General features: G+C 39.4%; 1 protein-coding gene and 1 non-coding gene across 30 annotated transcripts in view; both read left to right on the top strand.

The window, feature by feature from the left end:
• Positions 1-17,461, top strand: part of ESCO1 (establishment of sister chromatid cohesion N-acetyltransferase 1) — a 93,037-nt gene that overhangs the window by 9,553 nt on the left and 66,023 nt on the right. For 16 of the 29 annotated variants that reach the window (XR_013525787.1, XR_013525790.1, XR_013525789.1 and 13 more), the window contains 4 exons: positions 3,615-3,719; positions 4,744-4,880; positions 14,010-14,112; positions 14,352-16,478. Coding sequence is in view for 21 of the 29 variants with exons in the window: in XM_078347866.1 (XP_078203992.1) it covers positions 14,946-16,478 (1,533 nt within the window). In the remaining 8 variants the exon portion in view is untranslated. Of the gene's footprint in view, positions 1-3,587; positions 3,720-4,743; positions 4,881-14,009; positions 14,113-14,351; positions 16,479-17,461 lie in introns of all 29 variants that reach the window. The other 13 variants (XR_013525788.1, XR_013525792.1, XR_013525791.1 and 10 more) reach the window with 3 other exon arrangements.
• LOC118146979 (U6 spliceosomal RNA) lies at positions 1,462-1,568 on the top strand. Its single transcript, XR_004733162.1, has one exon. It is a non-coding gene; the product is annotated as a U6 spliceosomal RNA (small nuclear RNA).

The following is a 17,461-nucleotide window of genomic DNA, read 5'->3' as shown; positions in this document are numbered from 1 at the left end:
TGTTAGGATTACAGGTGTGAGGCACCATACCTGGCCAGTTTTTCTCTTTGGTTGGCCATTCTATTAATTTGTAGGATATCTTATACATATTGTATAATCTGTGGATACTAATCCTTTTTAAGTTAATATTTTCACCTTCACATTTTATGTGTATAGTCAATCCATTTACCATTGTATGATGTAGGGATCCAATTTCTTTTTCTTTCTTACTTTTTTTTTTTAAGAGTAAAGTGAAAATAAGTTTATTAACAAAGTAAAAGAATAAAGAATGGCTACTCCCTAGGCAGAGCAGCCTAGGGATCTAATTTCATTTCCGCCCCCATATGGTATCTTGTTATCCCAGTACTATTTCTTTCTTTCTTTTTTTTTCTGTTTTTGCTTCATCAAAGAAAATCAATACTATTTCTTTTAAGACTACAGTGCTATCGTAAACCAAATAATCATATATATTAAATGCTTGGTTTGATTCTTATTTCATGTCATTGGTCTGTTCTATTGGTCTATTTGTCTTCCTGGAAACGGTATCACACATTAATGTGGTTTTATAGTCTTGATATCTGATAGGACAAATCCACCCACCTTGTGGGTTTTGCTTTTTTTTTTTTTTCTGTAACGAATCCTTACTGGGTTGCCTGGGCTGGAGTACAGGGGCTGTTCTGCAGGCAGGATCATAGCACAGTATAGCCTCAAATTTCTGGGCTCAAGTGATCCTCTCACATGAGGCTCCTGAGTAGCCAGGACTATAGGCATGTGTTACCAGACCCGGGGGCACCTTATGTTTTTGTTGTTGTTGTTTTTTGTTTTGAAGTTTCGCTGTGTTGCCCAGGCTAGAGTGGAACTCCTGGCCTCAAGTGATTCTCATGCTTAAGCCTCCCAAGTAGCTGAGATCATAGGTGTGTGCCACCACACCTGGCTAATTTATTTTTTGTAGAGATAGGGTCTTCCTTTGTTGTCCAAGCTGGTCTTGAATGTCCGGGCTCAGGCAGTTCTCCCACCTTGGCCTCCTAAAGTACTGGGATAATAGGCATGAGACACTGCACCTGGCTACTTTTATCTTTTTAAAAAAGGTTTTAATGAGAGAGGACCCAAATTACTAAAATAAGGAATGAGAGATAGTACCAAAGTAAAAACGATTATAGGGGAATATGAACAGTGGTATCCTAACAGTTTCAATAACCTAGATAAAATAGACAAGTTTCTAGAAACTGACTCGAGAAGAAATGGAAAATCTGAATAGATCTGTAACAAAGAGGTTGAATAAAAATACCTCCAAAAATGAAAAGCACAGGCTCAGAGGCTTCACTGATGCAGTCTACCAAACGTTTAAAGAAGAATGAATGCCAATCATTCATACACTTCAAAAAACAGAAAAGGAGGGAATCTCTCTTAGCTCATTTTATGAGGTCAGTATTATCTTAGTACTAAAACTAGGCAAAGACATCACAAGAAAACTACAGATTAGTGCTTGCTTAGGTAGCACATATACTAAAATTGGAACGATACAGAGAATATTAGCATGCCCCCTGCGCAAGGATGACACGCAAATTCATGAAGCATTCCATATTTTTTTATTAAAAAAAACTACAGATTAATAATTTTTATGAATATACCCACACAAATCCTCAACTATATATTTGCAGACTGAATCCAACAACCTATAAAAATAATAATACACAATGACCAAGTTGCATTTATCCCTGCAGTGTACAGTTAGTTTAGCATATGAAAATCAGTCAGTGTGACACACCATGTTGGTATAGTAAAAGAAAGAAATGGACATGATTACCTCAATAGATGCAGAAAAAATTTTGACAAAATTCAGTATCTAACAAAGCTTTCTCCCTAATGTTAGGAATAAGATGAAGATATCTGCTCTTGATACTTCTTTCAACAGTGAAAAACAGGTTTCCAGTGGAGGTTCTAGCCAAGGTAGTTCGGCAAAAGGAAAAGAAAAGGCATCAGGTTGGAAAGGAAGAAGTAAAATTCTCTCTCTTTGCAGATGACATGATCTTACATGTATAAAATCCTAAGAAGTTCACACAAAAAACCTATTAGATGTAATTAAATTTAACATTACAGGACACAAGATTAGTGTACAAAAATTAGTTTTGTGTATACTGTGATGAACCATCTAAAAAGATAATTAAGAAAATAATTGTTGGGGCCAGGCGCAGTGGCTCACGCCTATAATCCCAGCACTTTGGGAGGCCGAGGTGGGTGGATCACGAGGTCAAGAGATTGAGACCATCCTGGTCAACAAGGTGAAACCCCATCTCTACTAAAAATACAAAAATTAGCTGGGCATGGTGGTGCACACCTGTAGTCCCAGCTACTCGGGAGGCTGAGGCAAGAGAATTGCTTGAACCCAGAAGGCGGAGGTTGCGATGAGCCAAGATTGTTCCATTGCACTCCAGTCTGGGTAACAACAGCGAAACTCCATCTCGGAAAAAAAAAAAAAAAGAAAATAATTGTTGCTGGGTATGGTGGCTCATATCCGTAATCCCAGCACTTAGGAGGCCAAGGTGGGCGGATCACAGGGTCAGGAGTTTGAGACCAGCCTGACCAACATGGTGAAACCCCATCTCTACTAAAAATAGAAAAATTAGCCAATTGTGGTGGCAGGTGCCTTTAATCCCAGCTACTCAGGAGGCTATGGCAGGAGAATCGCATGAACCCGGGAGGTGGAGGTTACAGTGAGCCGAAATCACGCCATTGTACTCCAGCTTGGGTGACAGAGCGAGACTCTGTCTCAAAAAAATATATAATAATAATACTTATTAAAATAATAATAATAATAATTATATATATATATATATTTTTAGAGACAGGGTTTCTTCATGTTGGTCAGGCTGGTCTTGAACTCCTGACCTCAGGTGATCTGCCCACCTTGGCCTCCCGAAGTTCTGGGATTATAGGTGTGAGCCACCATGCCCAGCCTGAAAATAATTACTTTAATAAATCAGTGTATGAAAGAGATACCTGCATTTCCATGTTTGTTGTGGCACTAATCACAATAGGCAGGCCATGGAATCAACCTAAGTAAGTGTCCATCAGTAGATGAATGGATAAAGAAAATGTGGTATGGAATGAAATATTATTCAGCCATAAAAATATGAAATCTTGTTTATCTGCAGCAACATGGATAAAACTGGAGGACAGTATGTTAAGTGAAATAACCAGGCATGGAAAAACATAATGCATATTCTTGTTCATATGTGGGAGCCACAGAAAAAGTTGATCCCATGGAGGTAGAGAGTAGCATAGTGGTTACCAGAGGCTAAGAATGGTGGAGGGAGGAGAGGATGGAGAGAAGTTGGTTAATGGTTATAAAAATACAGTTCGAAGGAATAAGTTCGAGTGTTTGGTAGCTCAGTAGGGTGACTGTAGTTAATAATTTATTGCATATTTCAAAATAACTAGAGGAGAAGATTTGGAATGTTCCTAATACAAATAAATAATAAATGTTTGAGGTGATGAATATTCCACTTACTGTTACTTATTACGTGGTTGTATGTCTTTATCAAAATGTCACATAATACCCCAGAAATGTGTGCAATTATTATGTACCAATAAAACATTTCTTTTAGACTGGGCTCATATACCTCTAATCCTAGGACTTTGGGAGGCTGAGGTGGGAGAATGGTTTGAGGCCAGGTGTTTGAGACCAGCTTGGCAACATAGGAAGACTGCATCTCTTCAAAAACTAAAAAATGAGCCAGGTAAGGTGGGATGTGCCTATGTTCCCGGCTACTCAGGGGCCTGAGATGGGATGATCACTTGAGGCCAGGAGTTTGAGACTTGCTTAGGCAACATAGTGAGACATAGTCTCTAAAAAAAGAGAATAGCAAAGTTTGGGGCTCACACTTCATCTTTTAAAAATTTACTAGAAAGCTACTGTAATCAAGATTGTGTGGTCCTGGCATAAGATCATAAAGACCAATGGGATAGAATTGAGAGTATAGAAACAAACTCATACATTTATGGACAGTTGATCTTTAACAAAGGTGCTAGGACAATTCAATGGGTAAAGAATACTGTTTTTTAACAAAGGATACTGGTACAACTTGATAACTACAGGCTGGCATCTGATTGGCCCAAAGTAAGTCAGGTGGCCGAGACAATCAGGGAAGTACAGATACTGTGTCCCCACTGAGGCCAAAGTACGGCATGTGGCCAAGCCTGGCATCTTTTCAGAAGGAAAGTATAATTCCATGGAGGTGGGGTTTAGGATAAGTAGTGATTATTTTTGAAGAAAAACTGAATCTGTCATATGGTATAAGATTGAGATGGTGACCATACAGTTGTGTAGTGTTTTGCATATAATAGTGAAAAATCATCACAGGCGTTTTTTTTTTTTTTTTTTTTGAGATGGGGGGAGGTCTCACTCTATCACCCAGGCTGGAGTGCAGTGGTGTGATCACAACTCACTGCCAGCCTCTACCTCCTTGGGCTCAGGTGATACTCCCACCTCAGCCTGCGAAGTAGCTGGGCCTACAGACATGTGTCATCACACCTAGCTAATTTTTGTAGTTTTTGAAGAGACAGGGTTTCATCATGTTGCCCAGGCTTGTCTCAAACTCCTGGGCTCAAGCGATCCTTCCACCTCCACCTCCCAAAGTGCTACAGTTACAGGTGTGAGCCACTGCGCCTGACTGGGCCATTTTTTTAGTCTAGCTTTGTCTAAGTTGTTTTAATGTATCAGTTAATAGTGATATTTTTGTATTCTTATTTTTTTTTCAACAGATTATCCTACTTTGGCTATAGAGTTTTTTTTTTTTTTTAAGATTAATTGCTAAACATACACAAAGTGATAAGGAGTATCATTCATTAGAATCATCATCAATCAACTTGAAGAAAAGGTGATATATTTTTTCTTTAAGGTAAGTGACTTATACTTTTATAATTTAGTATCTTCCAAGATGATTAATATGTGTGCCAAATATACTTTATATTTTCATGGAATTTTAATTTAGTTTTATTTTTCAACAAGGTTGTATGTCTACATAATAAAACATTTCAGTGGGTATATAGTGAAAAGTAAGCTTTTCTCATACTCCTGGAACTTGGTCCAGGAGTTCTTTTGTTTAGAAATCATCACTATTGGCCAGGCGAGGTGACTCACACCTGTAATCCCAGCACTTTGGAAGACTGAGGCAGGCAGATCACCTGAGGTCAGGAGTTGGAGATCAGCCTGACTAACATGGAGAAACCCCATCTCTACTAAAAATAAAGAATTAGCTAGGCATAGTGGTGCATGCCTGTAATCCCAACTACTCCGGGGGCTAAGGCAGGAGAATTGATTGAACCCTGGAGGTGGAGGTTGCGGTGAGCCGAGATGGTGGCTGGGCAAGAAGAGTGAAACTGTATCAAAAAAGAAACAAAAAAGGAAATTAGTTGACCATATACCTGTCGTTTGTTTCTGGGTTCTCTTTTCTATTTTACTGTCCTCTGTATGTTTTGTCATTGCTATACTGTCTTGATTTTTTTTTTTTTTTTTTTTTAATGTGGTCTTGCCCTGTCGCCCAGGCTGGAGTGCAGTGGCACGATCTTGGCTCACCACAACCTCTGCCTCCTGGGTTCAAGCGATTCTCCTGCCTCAGCCTCCTGAGTAACTGGGATTATAGGTACATGCCACCACGCCCATCTAATTTTTGTATATTTAGTAGAGATGGAGTTTCACCATGTTGGTTAGGCTAGTCTCAAACTCCTGACCTCGTGATCCACCTGCCTCTGCCTCCCAGAGTGCTGGGATTACAGGCATGAGCCACGATGCCTGGCCTACTGTCTTGATTTTTGTAGCTGTATAGTAAGTCCTGAAATGGATAGTGTTAGTATTTCAATTCTGCTCTTTTTAAAAAATGTTTTGGCTATTGTATATAGTTTGCATTTCCATATAGGTACATGCCACCACGCCCATCTAATTTTTGTATATTTAGTAGAGATGGAGTTTCACCATGTTGGTTAGGCTAGTCTCAAACTCCTGACCTCGTGATCCACCTGCCTCTGCCTCCCAGAGTGCTGGGATTACAGGCATGAGCCACGATGCCTGGCCTACTGTCTTGATTTTTGTAGCTGTATAGTAAGTCCTGAAATGGATAGTGTTAGTATTTCAATTCTGCTCTTTTTAAAAAATGTTTTGGCTATTGTATATAGTTTGCATTTCCATATACATTTTAAAACCAGACTGTTAATTTCTGTATAAAAAGCCTGTGGGAGCCAAGTGTAGTGGTGCATGCCTCAAGAAGGATCACTTGAGCCCAGAAGTTTGAGGCTGCAGTGAGTTATGATTACACCACTGCACCCAGCCTGGGTTACAGAGAAACCCTGTCTCAAAAATAAATATAAATATTGGACCTATAGATCTATTAAAAAGAAAAAAGGTCTGTGGGAATTTTGCCTGGAATTGATTTGAATCTCAGTTTTACGTTGACATGATTGCATGGTATTCTGTTGTACAAATGTACCGTCAATTATATAAACAGTGTTAGAGTGACGGTTGTTTGTTGAGGGGAATTCAGTCTTTGTTGAAACATTATTAGTTGTGAGTTCTGTAGTTACATGTGTTTTGTGCACTTGTGCAATATAACGGTAATATAAAGTCCTAGAAATGAAACTTTGAAAATTAGCATTTATAATTTTAATAGATGGATTATCCTGCATAGACATTGAATCACTTGTAGTAATGTAAGGTACCTGACACAAACCTTTACCAAGACTGTATTGTTAAACTTCTTGATCTTTGGCCAGTCTGATAGGTGTTGGTTTTAGTTTGTATTATCTTGTTATCTATTTTACCAGCCATTTATCATTTTTCCCTGTAAATATATTGTGGTTATTAGCTTTTGCTATTTCTTGACAGTATTTTTCCCCAGTTTTGACCTTCAAACCTTGACTTCTGAATTTTATGATAAGGCTTAAAAGGTCTTTCTCACTGTGAAAACAAATATTTAAAGATTTCCTAGCTGGAGGTGGTGGCTCGCACCTGTAATCCCAGCACTTTGGGAGGCTGAGGCAGGAGGATCACCTGAGGTCAGGAGTTTGAGACTAGCCTGGCTAACGTGGTGAAACTCCGTTTCTACTACAAATACAAAAAAATTAGCTGGGCGTGATGGTGTGTGCCTGTAATTCCAGCTACTTGGGAAGCTGGGTCAGGAGAATCTCTTGATCCTGGGAGGTGGAGGTTGCAGTGAGCCAAGATCCCACTATTGCACTCCAGCTTGGGCATTGAGCAAAACTCTGTCTCAAAAAAAAAAGAAAAAAAAAAAAAAGATTTCCTATACTATTTTTCTTGAACACTTTCTTACTCGTAAACTAGGATAGGTTACCTAGATGGTTACCCAGTTTTCCTGACACCAATTTATTTATTTACTTATTTATTGGAGACGTGGTCTTTATCACCCAGGTTGAAATCTGATTAATTAATTTTTTTTTGAGATGGTGTCTTGCTATGTTGCCCAGGCTGGTGTCAGACCCTGGCCTCATGTTATCCTCCTGTCTCATCTCTGGAATAGCTGTTATTATAGGTGTGTGTGCCCATCAAAAGCAATCGTTGAGTAATTTTTTTTCATTAATTTGAAATGAATGAAATTAATACCACCTTTATATCTAAATCCCCTGTTACATTAGGGCCTCAAAAGATAAGTAAAATAAAATAAAAATATTTTATTTTCCTTTTTATCTTTTGAGACTGGAGTGCAGTGGTGCCATCTTGGCTCACTGCAACCTCCGCTTTCCAGGTTCAAGTGATTCTCCTGCCTCAGCCTCAAGAGTAGTTGAGATTATAGGCACCCACCTCCATGCCCAGCTTATATTTGTATTTCAGGTCTGTTTTTAGAGTCTGTTTTGTTCTGTTAATACAAATTGATATATTGGAACTAAACTGTTAAATATTACAGCTAAGTGTATTTCAATATCAGTGTAAATCTACCCTGTTACTTTTTAAGTTGATTTTTGTGTGTGTGCGCGTTTGTGCATGTTTATGCATGTCTTTGTATTGCTATAAATGGCATGTGGTTTTTTCTATTGTGTATTTCAGCTTATTGTTTATATAGTTAGAACTTTGCTTGCTGAATTTAATGGAAGACTTCTTGTGCTATTTCATAAAGCATGATACTTGATTTTGGTTTGTACAGTCCAAAAGTTGATGATAATAAAAATATATTTGAAAATATCTTCAGTTCATTAACTGCCAGGTCATTCTTTTTTTTTTTAAGTAAATGAATTGAACCAAACAGGTTCATTCTTTTTATTGGTATGAGTAGACAATCAAGAGTGACTGTGTATCTGTATTAGCAGTAGTAATTCTTTTTTGGTGCACATTCTCTTGTAGACTCTAGAGGAGGATGTTTGGGAGTTAAGTTTTTTGACACCCTGTATATCTGAAAATTATTCTACTCTACACTTAATTGTTTGGGCATTGAATTCTACTTGGGACATAATTTTTCTTCAGCATTTTGAAGGATTTTCCCATTTATCTTGCTTCCATTGTTGCTATGGAGAGGTTTGTTGTAATTCTGATCTTAATCATCTGTATGTGGTCAGGATTTTTCTCCTCTAGAAGTTTGAGAGTCCTATTTTTATCCTTATGATAGGTTTTTTTAAAAATTAAAAGTTTGTTTCCTCATTGCCAGCAGAAACATAGAAAGACTTAAAAAATTTTTTTTGCGGGGGCTGGGTCCTGTGGCTCAACGCCTGTAATCCCGGCACTTTGGAAGGCAGAGGTGGGTGGATTACCTGAGGTCAGGAGTTTGAGACCAGCCTGACCAGTACAGTGAAACCCTGTCTCTACTAAAAATACAAAAAACTTAGCTAGGCATGGTGGGGCATGCCTGTAATCCCAGCCAATCAGGAGGCTGAGGCAGGGGAATTGCTTGAACTCGGGAGACCGAGGTTGCAGTGAGCTGAGATCGTGCCACTGCATTCTAGTCTGGGTGACAGAGCGAGACTCCCATCTCAAAAATAAATAAATAAAAATTTTTAAAATCTGTTGTTCTAAATACTCTTAGGCCCCTCTTCCTGTTTATTGTTGTTGTTTTTGAGACGGAGTCTCACTCTGTTGCCCATGCTAGAGTGCAGTGACATGGTCTCAGCTCACTGCAGTCTCCACCTCCCAGGTTCAAGTGATCCTCCTGCCTCAGGCTCCTAGCAGCTGGAATTACAGGTACGTGCCACCATGTCTTGCTAATTTTTGTATTTTTAGTAGAGACAGGCTTTTGTCATGTTGGCCAGACTGGTCTCAAACTCCTAACCTCAGGTGATCCATCCACCGTGGCCTCCCAAAGTGCTGGGATTACAGGTGTGAGCTGCTGTGCCTGGCTTTGTTTTTTTATTGAGACAGAGTGCACCGTTGCTTGGGCTGGAGTGCAGTGGCAAGATCTCGGCTCACCGCAACCTTGGTTTCTTGGGTTCAAGCGATTCTCCTGCTTCAGCCTCCCAAGTAGCTGGGATTACAGGTGCCCACCACCATGCCCAGCTAATTTTTTGTATTTTTAGTAGAGATGGGGTTTCACTGTGTTGGCCAGGCTGGTCTCGAACTCCTGACCTCGTGATTCTCTGGTCTTGGCCTCCCAAAGCGCTGGGATTACAGTTGTAGACCGCCACCCCCGACCCCTATTTATTTATTTATTTGAGACAGAGTCTCGCTGTTGTTGCCCAGTATGGAGTGCAGTGGCGCCATCTCGGCTCACTGCAACCTCCGCCTCCCAGGTTCAAGCAATTCTCCTGCCTTAGCTTCCCGAATAGCCGGGATTACAGGCACATGCCGCCATGCCTTGCGAATTTTTGTATTTTTAGTAGAGACAGGGTTTCATCACTTTGGCCAGGCTGGCGAACTCCTTACCTTGTGATCGCCCACCCCGGCTCCCAAAGAGCTGGGATTATAGGCCTGCACCACCATGCCTGGCTCTGTTTTTTTGTTGTTTTTTTAAAGAGATGAGGCCTTGCTTTGTCACCCAGTCTGGAGTGCACTGGTGTGATTATAGTTCACTGCAGCCTCCGAATCCTGAGCTCACATGATCCTCCTGCCGCAGCCTTCCGAGCACCTGGGCCGGTCTGCAGGCGTGTATCACCATGCTCAGTTTATTAAAAAAATTTTTTTTTGGCCAGGTGCGGTGGCTCATGCTTGTAATCCTGGTACTTTGGGAGGCCGAAGTAGGCAGATCACTTAAGGCCAAGAGTTTGGTACCAGCCTGGCCAACATGGTGAAACCCTATCTTTCTCTCTCTCTCTTTTTTTTTAAAGTTATTGTTATCCTTTAAGTTCTACGGTACCTGTGCATGTGCAGAAGTTTTGTTAGGTAGGTATGCATGTACCATGGTGGTTTGCTACACCCATGAACCTTTCATCTACATTAGGTATTTCTCCTAATGCTATCCCTCCCCTAGCTCCCAGTTCCCCAACAGGCCCATTGTGTGATGGTCCCCTTTTTGTGTCCATATGTTCTCATTGTTCAGCTTCCATTTATGAGTGAGAACATGCAGTGTTTGATTTTCTGTTGTGTTAGTTTGCTGGGAATGATGGTTTCCAGCTTTATCCATGTTCCTGCAGAGGACATGAACTCATCCTTTTTTCTGGCTGCATAGTATTTCATGGTGTATATGTGCCACAGTTTCTTTTTTCTTTTTTTTTTTTTTTTAAGACAGAATCTCACTCTTGCCAGGCGCCAGGCTGGAGTGCAAGGGCATGATCTAGGCTCACTGCAACCTCCACCTCCCAGAGGCCAGGCTGACCAGGCAATTATCCTGCCTCAGCCTCCTGAGTATCTGGGACTACAGGCATGTGCCACCACATCCAGCTAATTTTTGTATGTTTTAGTAGAGATGGAGTTTCACCATGTTGGCCAGGATGGTCTTGATCTCTTGACCTCGTGATCTGCCCACCTCAGCCTCCTAAAGTGCTGGGATTACAGGTATGAGCCACTGTGTCTGGCCTGTGTGCCACATTTTCTTTATCCAGTCTATCATTGATGGGGATTTGGGTTCATGAAACCGTGACTCTACTAAAAATACAGAAAAGGCCAAGTGCAGTGGCTCACGCCTGTAATCCCAGCAGTTTGGGAGGTCGAGGTGGGCAGATCACGAGGTCAGGAGTTTGAGACCAGCCTGGCCAACTTGGTGAAACCCCATTTAAAATTTTTTGTAAAAACACAGAAAAATTTGCTGGGTGTGGTGGCTCGTGTCTGTAATCCTAGCTCCTTGGGAGGCTGAGGCAGGAGAATCCCTTGAACCCAGGAGGTAGAGGTTGCAGTGAGCCGAGATTGGGCCACTGCACTCCAGCCTGGGCAACAGAGTGAGCTCCATCTTGGAAAAAAACAAACAGAAAAATTAGTCAGGCATGGTGGTGCATGCCTGTGGTTTCAGCTACTTGGGAAGCTAAGGCACAAGAATTGCTTGAACCCATAAGGTGGAGGTTGCAGTGAGCTGAAATCGTGCCACTGCATTCTAGCCTGGACAACAGAGCAACACTCTGTCTCTAAAATAAAAAAGAAAAATATTTTCTAGAAGTAGGTCTTGCTCTGTTACTCAGGTTGCTCTCAAATGATCCTCCTGCTTCAGCTTCCTAGTGTAGCTGGGATTATAGACTTGCCACTGCACCTAGCAGTCTTGGGTGTTTTAGTCTGGAAACTCATGTCATTCAGGCCTAGGAAAAATTTCTTGAGTTCTTGATTTTTTTTTTTTTCCCCTAATGCTTTCCTCTATTCTATGAAAGGTCTTGTTGGACTTCATGGATGGTCCTCTAATTTTCTTATTTTTTTCTACCATGTGCCCTGTTAGACTTTTTGATCTACTTTATAGGAGATCTCCTTACCTTTACCTTCTAATGCTGCTTTTTCATTTTTGGCTTTTTCATATAGCGTTTTTAATTTTCAAAAGTTCTTTTTTATATGATGTTCTTGTTTATCTGTTTCAAGACAAATTAGCTTATTTAGATTTTTCTCTAAATTTTTCTTCAAAGCTACTTTTTTTTCCTGGTTTTTTCTTCATATTAAGGTTTTTCTTCTGTTTGTGGTGATTGCTGTTTAACTGCTTATGGCTAAAAGTGATTGGAAAATGTGTGGAGTGGCTGGTAGACTCCTGACTATAGGGGTTGCGTTTGTGTCTTGGTGACTATAGGTGGACCTTATCAGTATTTTTAGGTATTTTCTTTTGGGCTGGCCAAATTCACTAGTACTCATTTCAGAAAGATCAGTAGAACATGATCTTTCCATTGCCTTCGTCTAAGGTATAGGCTTGGCTGCTGTCCTCCAGGAGCCTTTGAGTAGGTAGAGGGTTTCAGCAATCAGTGTGTATATTCCTATTTATTCCTTCTGTTGTCAGTATGACACTTGGTCCTCAACTGTGCCTGTTGAGCCTGTAGACCTTTTATTTCACGCCTTCTAGAGATTTATACCTCTACTCTTCTGGGTGCTAGTAATGGGAATGGCAATCTGGGAGTCTATATGCCTTTTTATTTTGTCCGTTTAGATGGGGTCTCGCTCTTGTTGCCCAGGCTGGAGTGCAATGGCATGATCTCTGTTCACTGCAGCCTCCACCGCTGGGGTTCAAATGATTCTCCTAAGTAGCTGGGATTACAGGCACTTGCCACTGTGCCTGGCTAATATTTTTGTGTTATTAGTAGAGATGGGGTTCTACCATGTTGGCCAGGATCACTGGTTCTGACCTCAAGTGATCCGCCTGCCTTGGCCTTCTGAAGTGCTGGGATTACAGGCATGAGCCACTGCTCCTGGCCCTGTCTACTTTTTTGACTCCCATTTTTATCCCCATCTCCTGTGGAGTTTGATACTGCCAATTCCTGAGTCTCGGTTATAAATAGATCTTCTCAGCTCTCCACATTTCCACCTGAAGATTCAGATTTTCTTGAGTCTACTAAGTTAGTTATTTGTTCTTTTTGGTAGCATCTGTACTTCCAGATTTTTGTCATCTACTCTCTTGTTTTTTATACTTTGGGTTTATGGTTTTGTCTTGGCTCTTTATTTACTTATTTTAGAAATGGGGTCTCACTCTTTTGACCAGGTTGGAGTACACTGGCACGATTATAGCTCTCTGCAACCTTCGACTCCTGGGCTCAAGCAATCCTTACTCAATCTCCCAAGTAACCTGGACTGGGTACATGCCACAATGCCTGGCTAATTTTTAATTTTTGTAGAGACAGAGTCTTGCTATGTTTTCCAGGCTGGTCACAAACTCTTGGCCTTAAGTGATCCTCCTGCCTCAGCCTCGAGTTGCTAGGAGTATAGGTGTGAGCCACCAAACCGGATCTTGTTTTGTTTTAGTCTCTATATTCCTTTTTTTTTTCCAGTAGGGTTTGAGTGGGAATACATGTATATGTGTGTGCTTAAATCTACCTTCTTTAACTGTATTTCAGTCTTTTTCTATGTTTATAGTTATCTATGTGCATTGTTTTTTCCCCTAAATAGGATTTTACTTTACTGGTTTAAAGCATTTTGTGCATATTTTATGAATTGTTTTTTGTATTTTAAATGGGCAGACATGGTGGTTCACGCTTGTAATCCCAGCACTTTGAGAGTCCAAGGCGGATGGGTCATGAGGTCAGGAGTTCAAGACCAGCCTGGCCAACATGGTGAAACCTCATTGCTACTAAAAATACAAAAATTAGCCGGGTATAATGGCAAGCGCCTGTAATCCCAGCTACTCAGGAGGCTGAGGCAGGAGAATCGCTTGAACCTGGGAAGCAGAGGTTGCAGTGAGCCGAGATTGTGCCACTGCTCTCCAGCCTGGGTGACAGAGTGAGACTCTGTCACAAAACAAAGACAAAAACAAAAAAAACCTTTTTTTTCACAAGGTAAATGAGCGCATACTAGTCCGTTGGCTGCACATACTATAGTTTACTACAAATTAGAAATACTAAAATTAAGTGCTGTGTGTAATGTGAGTTCTGAAGAAATGATGACTAAAGTAGGACAGGATAAAATTATGGAGTGTGACATTTGATAAGATGATTACATCTTTCCTTTGTCCTTTTAAACATTGAAAAAAGCCTTTTTCTTTCAGGTGCCGTGTAATGTGTTAAGAGCATATTATAAGGAATGGTTTTGTTTAATTTTCATGAGTTATGGTGGCTGAAACATCGAATCTACCTTGTGGGGCAAAAACTGTAAGTAAACCTCGAGGAATATAGTGATTTTCAAATTTTCTATGCTTATATAAGATAATTACTGATTTTTCATAGGAATATACTTGGGATACTTCATTCTGTTAGCCTTAAGTGTACAGACTAGATATTTCAAAAGGAGGAGTTAGATTTTATTTAAATCAGGGTTATTTCTGTGTAGTGTTGGCATTGCCATATTTCATGGATCGTACAAACTTAATTTTTTGTTTTTAATTTTTCAGAAATGGCAGCACAAAAGGAAATCTATATTAATAGAATATTTTATTGAACAAAAGAGGTTAGATAAGAACTGCAAACCAACAGACGCAGCAAACAAGGAAAGAAACGTGTTAGCCATAAGACATGTTTCAAGTGAATCGAAGTCCAATAACTGTAGACTTCAGAAGAAAAAAGTTTTCAAAAATTTTATCAAAACAGGTCACTGATAAATAACTCCTCCAGTAATAGGGCTAGGCCTGAAACCAAAATTAAACAGTTAACAAAACAGATTGGACCTGAATTAAATTTCTTTTCATTAAAAAACTTGTTAAAAATAATCAAATTAGAATTAAATTTTTCTCAAAATTTTATTACCTTGTCCAAAGTAAAGCAAGTATCTTTTAGCATTCATGCCAGCTTTTCTCATGTTCTAGGAAAGACAGAAACCTTACTTGAAGCGAACTAGTATTTTTGTTGAAAATGTGTATCAGCAGCAGTTAAAGTTGATTTTTTCAGATCTGCTCCTCAGTAATAATAATAGCTAATCAGCATTCACCCCTACTAGGACACAAAAATCCTCTTCAAAGCTATTCAAAAAAGAAAGTTGTTACTCAGGAATGATGTCCATTCAGGAGAAATCAAAAGAGAATTCCTCCAAAGTTGCTAAAAAAAGTGAAGATAAGAATTCAGAAACAGAAATTCAGATTTCTCAAAAGAATCTAGCAAAAAAATCAGGTCCAAAGGAAACTGTAAAATCACAGGCCAAATCTTCCCGTGAAAGTAAAATAAATCAGCCAGAATTGGAAACACGCATGAGTACAAGGTCATTAAAGGCAGCATCTACTGATAAAGCTACTAAATCCATTAATAAAAACACGGTGACTGTGAGGGGACATTCACAACAAGAATCTACAAAAAAGAAATTATCTCAGAAAAAATTAGTACATGAAAACTCTAAAGCAAATGAACAGCTCAACCGGCGATCACAAAGGCTACAACAATTAACAGAGGTTTCAAAAAGGTCTTTACGCAGCAGAGAAATTCAGGGTCAGGTTCCAGCAGTTAAGCAGAGTTTGCCACCAACGAAAAAAGAGCAGTGTAGCAGTACTCAGAGTAAATCTAATAAAACAAATCAGAAACATGTGAAGAGAAAACTACTGGAAGTAAAGTCTGACTCTAAAGAAGATGAAAATTTAGTAATTAATGAAGTAAATTACCCCAAAGGGAAAAAACGCAAGGTAGAACTTCAGACAGCTTGTGCTTGTAGTTCTCACTGCATACAAGGATCTGAAAAGTGTCCTCAGAAGACTACTAGAAGAGAGGAAATGAAACCTATGCCTGTAACTTCTGAGGTAAAAAGATCAAAAATGGCTACTTCAGTGGTCTCGAAAAGAAATGAGACGAAGAAATCGGTTCATACACAAGTAAATACTAACACAACACTCCCAAAAAGTCCACAGCCATCAGTGCCTGAACAAAGTGATAATGAACTGGAGCAAGCAGGAAAGAGCAAACGAGGTAGTATTCTCCAGCTCTGTGAAGAAATTGCTGGTGAAATTGAGTCAGATAATGTAGAGGTAAAAAAGGAATCTTCACAAATGGAAAGTGTAAAGGAAGAAAAACCCACAGAAATAAAATTGGAAGAGACCAATGGTGAAAGACAAATACTTCATCAGAAGGAAACAAATCAGGATGTGCAATGTAATCGTTTTTTCCCAAGTAGAAAAACAAAGCCTGTGAAATGTATGCTGAATGGAATAAACAGCTCAACCAAGAAGAACTCCAACTGGACTAAAATTAAACTCTCAAAATTTAACTCTGTGCAGCACAATAAGTTGGACTCTCAAGTATCCCCTAAATTAGGCTTATTACGAACCAGTTTTTCATCACCAGCTTTAGAAATGCATCATCCAGTGACTCAAAGTACACTTTTAGGGACAAGACTACATGATAGAAATATAATTTATCAGCAGGAAAAAATGAAAGAACTTAATTCTGAAGAAGTGAAAAGTAATGATATTACAGTAGAAATTAATAAAACCACAGAAAGGGCTCCTGAAAATTGTCATTTGGCTAATGAGATAAAACATTCTCCTGACCCACCATTGGATAATCAGATGAAACATTCTTTTGATTCCACATCAAATAAGGTAATCTGTTTTTATTATGCACAATAAAGGTGCCTAAGTGTTTTCTGTAAGAAATGTGTTTATAATATTTTAGCATAAGAATCAAATCATAAAAGACTGAAGAGTCATTTAAGGTTTCCTGTAGTTAAGTAGAGTTTTATTAACTCAGTCTTGTCAGAGAACTTTAGATGTCTCACATTTACTTTGTGTGCTTCTCATTGTTTCCTCATTTTTACTCTTTATTTTATGTAAGCATAAGTCTGTTGAATTCCAGCTTTGCTTTTAAATTTAACACACTGATTTTCCTGTTAATTATAACCATAAAAAGTATGTTTCTTAGGGGCTACTTTTTTTTTGAGATGGAGTTTTGCCTTTGCTGCCTAGACTGGAGTGCAATGGTGATCTCAGCTCACTGCAACCCCTCTGCCTCCCAGGTTCAAGGGATTCTCCTGTCTCAGCCTCCTGAGTAGCTGGAATTACAGGCATGTGCCACCATGCCTGGCTGATTTTGTATTTTTGGTAGAGATGGGGTTTCTCCATGTTGGTCAGGCTGGTCTCTAACTTTTGACCTCAGGTGATCTGCTTGCCTCGGCCTCCCAAAGTGCTGGGATTACAGGTGTGAGCCACTGTGCCTGTCCTTTAGGGACTACTTTTGGCCTAAATATTAAAATTAATTTCAACTGGGACTAATTGGTCTTTTTTCCTACTGGATGTAACTTAAAAGTTAAACATATTTAAGGAGATGACTTGTGTGACCGTTTTGAATAGTTGGCAAATAGAATGTTGAGAGGTATAAATAATTTAGTCTTTAGCTTAAGAATAAAATTCTATCATTTGGCAATAAATCTTCAACTTTCAAGTTAAAAAAAAAAAGAAAAAATAAAATTCTAGTGGTCAGGACTCTGAAATGGAAAAGTAAATTGAAAACCAGAATCTTGTATCTAGAAGAAACTTTGATTATCTAAGAAAGTCATTTTAAACTTTATGAAAGCAGCTGAGCCCTT

Source organism: Callithrix jacchus, chromosome 13 (genome assembly GCF_049354715.1).
Source record: "Callithrix jacchus isolate 240 chromosome 13, calJac240_pri, whole genome shotgun sequence".
Taxonomy (NCBI): domain Eukaryota; kingdom Metazoa; phylum Chordata; class Mammalia; order Primates; family Cebidae; genus Callithrix; species Callithrix jacchus.
Note: the sequence above shows the minus strand (reverse complement) of the source record. Positions and strands in the feature narration are given on the sequence as shown.